We start from the raw sequence: 2,059 nt of genomic DNA, 5'->3' as shown, positions 1-2,059 counted from the left end.
GCCGTGCCAAAACGTCATAATATAAGATAAAAACGACATTATTTCGCCGCCAACTTATATCGTTTAAAAATTAATTCTCATTTTCAATTTAATGTCGGTTCTAAATTAGCTCACGTAATATAAAATACTGAATTAATTGAAGAAACATAAGTATAAGCACGAAAAAAGATCAAAATAATCAACATTTTAATATTTATTAATTAAACAAAAATAATAACATTTTTTTTCCAATTATGACAACAATTGCAATGCAATTCTTTTATGTATAAATATATACATTTCTAATAGCTTGTGCTTTCTGTAATATGCAATCCCAACACTGATTGCAGACGTTTAGATGGTTTGCAAGGTCGCAACAAAACAGATTTTGGGCTGACTAAGCACACATTACATGGATTCTGTTGGGTTATTTCCGACTCTGACATTTGGCTGAGATTCGAATCATTCAAGGAAACCGATGATTCCGAAATACTCAGAGCCGCCATGTTCTCCAATCTGAGGCCTTCGTTTTCGAGTGCAAAATTATTAAAAAGATCCTGATTTTTGAAGCGATCATTTAAGGCAAGGGTTCGAGACAAGAATCCTTGCACATCAATTTCTTTTGACTCCAAAAGATCCATCGCATCCATTATTTTTTGAGAACGGTCCTGTAAAAAAGAAATAAGTTTGAAATATGTACTTATGCTTTTGGTTGAAACTTTAAAAAGCGTACTTACCTTTAAATAACGCTTTTGTGGGGCATTTCCTCCATTTTGAAATAAAAGCGCGAATTCTCGACTTTTTGAAGAAGAAATGTCCTTTGGTGTGAATTTTATTCCCTAAATTTAAATTGTAGGCCTCAAGAGAACTTGTCGTTCTGAGGGCTCTCTTAAAAACGGAAATGCGGTCAGGTCCTTCCTGTTTTTAGAATAAAAATGTAAGTTGTCAATCGATTTAAAGATAATTGTTTTGAATTGTTTTGAAGCTGAATCTATTTACTTACAGATTTTAGCCACTGCTTATCATAATAAGTCAAAAAGCGTTGAAAAATATTTTTGTTAAGAACAAAAGCTTCTTTTTTTAGTATGGCGAAAGTTGGTTCAATTAAATTGGGTAGAAGCATAGGAAGATGGAGAAACTTCATAAAAATTGTGTAGAAACTCCTGTTGCGTTTGGTTTCAACTTCGAACCCACTAATTTTTTTGGCGTTTTTTTTACACGCCTGGCAGAAATGAAACCAGCATGCGTAAAATCTAGTGGAAGGATTCAAACTTCTAATCGCATTACGCAGCGCCTTTTTATAGTCCGACATGAACGATGCTCCATCCAGATTACAAATATTACTATCAATATATGTAAATAAATGTAGGTAGCAAATTTCTGTTTTTCTCGACATTAGAGCAAAGATGAAAGGTGTATTCTAAAAACATAATGAAATTAAATAAAATTAAAAATATATCATCAAATTGAAAATTCACTAACTGTGATTTTTTCTTCCATTAGTGAAATAGTTTTTGCAGAAGCGAAAATTACATATGAAAATGCATCCGAATGATGCAAATGCCTAAAAAATGTTTTGGCTGGATTTGCTTTAGTCATACCAAACTGACTCATAATCGAATCAATATTGTATGCCACTCGTAGCTCCTCAAAAGTAGTAGGCGATTTCGGCATTACTGGTTGCCTTTTCCTTTGCATCGTACGCTTGCATTGGTCATAAGCAAGCTCTATTTTAGGACCTTCTCCTTCAGTAAATCTAACAAAATGCAAAAATTAAAAAATAGTTTCAGGAAATGCATGAGCACTTACTCGGCCAAAACGTCGTTAAAAATTTTTTTCATCGGTCACTGTGCATCGTTTTTTTATCTCGCAAACTATACCCATTTTGTCCATTAATTGTTCTTGGATACCGTGATTATGATATGGCACCTCACTCTTCGAATAAACACGAGCTTCTTCATAACTCAGATAAACACGAGCTTTGCAAGTTTTTTCGCGCCATGAATAGGCTGTTTCACCACTTTTTAAGCACTTATTTTTGCAATAAATTAGCTTATCTTCTTTTGTAATTAATAATTTG

At 33.2% G+C, this 2,059-nt stretch overlaps 1 protein-coding gene across 1 annotated transcript; it reads right to left on the bottom strand.

Moving 5' to 3' along the window:
* Positions 1-312: 312 nt before the first annotated feature.
* LOC120446179 lies at positions 313-1,373 on the bottom strand. The gene is made up of 3 exons (XM_039627015.1): positions 983-1,373; positions 717-897; positions 313-647 (listed from the first exon to the last, which is right to left on the bottom strand). The coding sequence occupies exons 1-3, from the start codon at positions 1,289-1,291 to the stop codon at positions 592-594; spliced, it is 546 nt and encodes a 181-aa protein (XP_039482949.1). The 5' UTR covers positions 1,292-1,373; the 3' UTR covers positions 313-591.
* Positions 1,374-2,059: the final 686 nt, after the last annotated feature.

This window comes from Drosophila santomea, chromosome 2R, assembly GCF_016746245.2.
Source record: "Drosophila santomea strain STO CAGO 1482 chromosome 2R, Prin_Dsan_1.1, whole genome shotgun sequence".
Taxonomy (NCBI): Eukaryota; Metazoa; Arthropoda; class Insecta; order Diptera; family Drosophilidae; genus Drosophila; species Drosophila santomea.
Note: the sequence above shows the minus strand (reverse complement) of the source record. Positions and strands in the feature narration are given on the sequence as shown.

What these genes read in the sequence shown, in the direction of transcription:
- LOC120446179 (XM_039627015.1), bottom strand. Translation starts at nt 1,291, where the DNA reads ATGTCGGACTATAAAAAGGCGCTGCGTAATGCGATTAGAAGTTTGAAT. An exon ending in ATAAGCAGTGGCTAAAATCT is followed by an intron (nt 898 to 982) that starts GTAAGTAAATAG and finishes TTCTAAAAACAG; the next exon opens with GAAGGACCTGACCGCATTTC. An exon ending in CACAAAAGCGTTATTTAAAG is followed by an intron (nt 648 to 716) that starts GTAAGTACGCTT and finishes TCTTTTTTACAG; the next exon opens with GACCGTTCTCAAAAAATAAT.